The 1,943-nt window shown below is 58.2% G+C and overlaps 1 protein-coding gene across 1 annotated transcript in view; it reads right to left on the bottom strand.

Annotated features, from left to right (window-relative positions):
* Window positions 1–1,943, bottom strand: part of LOC107307479 (glutamate receptor ionotropic, NMDA 2D-like) — a gene marked incomplete at its 3' end in the record, with an annotated part of 35,579 nt that overhangs the window by 19,819 nt on the left and 13,817 nt on the right. The window contains exon 4 of the mRNA XM_032441830.1: window positions 1,036–1,177. Within this exon, the coding sequence (XP_032297721.1) occupies window positions 1,036–1,177 (142 nt within the window). The remainder of the gene's footprint in view (window positions 1–1,035; window positions 1,178–1,943) is intronic.

Here is a 1,943-nt window from a genome sequence, read left to right as displayed (position 1 = left end):
GGGGTAATGGGATCATATGGGGTATATGGGGTAATGGGATCATATGGGGTAATGGGACCATATGGGGTAATGGGATCATACGGGGTAACGCAGCTGTAGGGCACCGCGCTGCCAGCTGCCAACCTATGGGATAGGGGCAATGGGGGTGCTATGGGGTGCCATAGGGTGCTATGGGGCGCTATGGGGTGCCATAGGGTACTATGGGCTGCCATAGGGTCCCATAGGGTGCCATAGGGTCCTATGGGGTGCCATAGGGCGCTATAGGGCGCTATGGGGCACTATAGGGTTCCATAGGGCGCTATGGGGCGCTATGGGGCGCTATAGGGCACTATAGGGTTCCATAGGGCGCTATAGGGTGCTATGGGGTTCCATAGGGTGCTATGGGGCGCTATGGGGTGCTATGGGGCGCTATAGGGTGCTATGGGGCGCTATGGGGCACTATAGGGTTCCATAGGGCGCTATGGGGCGCTATGGGGCGCTATAGGGCACTATAGGGTTCCATAGGGCGCTATGGGGCGCTATGGGGTGTCATAGGGTACTATAGGGCGCTATGGGGCGCTATGGGGCGCTATGGGGCACTATGGGGTTCTATAGGGCGCTATGGGGCGCTATGGGGCGCTATGGGGCACTATGGGGCTCTATAGGGCGCTATGGGGCGCTATGGGGCGCTATGGGGCACTATAGGGTTCTATAGGGCGCTATGGGGCGCTATGAGGCGCTATGGGGCGCTATGGGGCGCTATAGGGCGCTATGGGGCGCTATGGGGCGCTATGGGGCACTATGGGGCGCTATGGGGCGCTATGGGGCACTATGGGGCACTATGGGGCACTATAGGGTTCTATAGGGCGCCATGGGGCGCTATGGGGTGCTATGGGGCGCTATGGGGCGCTATGGGGTGTCATAGGGTTCCATAGGGCGCTATGGGGCGCTATGGGGCGCCATGGGGTGTCATAGGGCGCTATGGGGCCCTATAGGGTTCTATGGGGCGCTATGGGGCGCTATGGGGCGCTATGGGGCGCTATGGGGCGCACTCACCACCTCCCACGCCCGCTCCTGGCTCAGCGCGATGACGACGAGTTCGGGGTCGGCCAAGTAACCGTCAGCATTGAACGACAAACGGCGCCGCTGCCACGTCACGTTACGGAAATACCTGCACACAGTGCGGATATGGGGCACCACACAGACACATAGGTACACACACAGCCCCATAGATACCCACACAGCCCCATAGATCCCCATAGGTGCCCATAGATCCCCACACAGCCCCATAGATCCCCATACAGCCCCATAGATCCTCATAGGAGCCCCATAGGTACCCATAGATTATCATAGAGCTCCATAAGTGCCCATAGATCCCCATAGGAGCCCCATAGATGCCCATAGGTACCCATAGATCCCCATACAGCCCCATAGATCCCCACAGATCCCCATAGGTGCCCATAGGAGCCCCATAGGTACCCATAGGTACCCATAGGTACCCATAGATCCCCATACAGCCCCACAGATCCCCATAGGAGCCCCACAGGTACCCATAGATCACCATACAGCCCCATAGGTACCCATAGATTCCCATAGAGCCCCATAGGTACCCATAGATACCCATACAGCCCCATAGATCCCCATAGATGCCCATAGATGCCCATAGGTGCCCCATATATGCCCATAGGTGCCCATATATGCCCATAGGAGCCCCACAGATCCCCATAGATCCCCATAGGTGCCCATAGATCCCCATAGGTACCCATAGGAGCCCCATAGATGCCCATAGGTGCCCATAGGAGCCCCATAGATCCCCATAGGAGCCCCATAGACCCCCATAGAGCCCCATATTAGCCCCACTGACCCCTATAGAAGCCCCATAGACCCCCATAGGGCCCTATATTAGCCCCATAGACCCCCATAGATCCCCATAGACCCCCATATTAGCCCCATAGACCCCCATA

This window comes from Coturnix japonica, unplaced genomic scaffold (genome assembly GCF_001577835.2).
Source record: "Coturnix japonica isolate 7356 unplaced genomic scaffold, Coturnix japonica 2.1 chrUnrandom617, whole genome shotgun sequence".
Taxonomy (NCBI): domain Eukaryota; kingdom Metazoa; phylum Chordata; class Aves; order Galliformes; family Phasianidae; genus Coturnix; species Coturnix japonica.
Note: the sequence above shows the minus strand (reverse complement) of the source record. Positions and strands in the feature narration are given on the sequence as shown.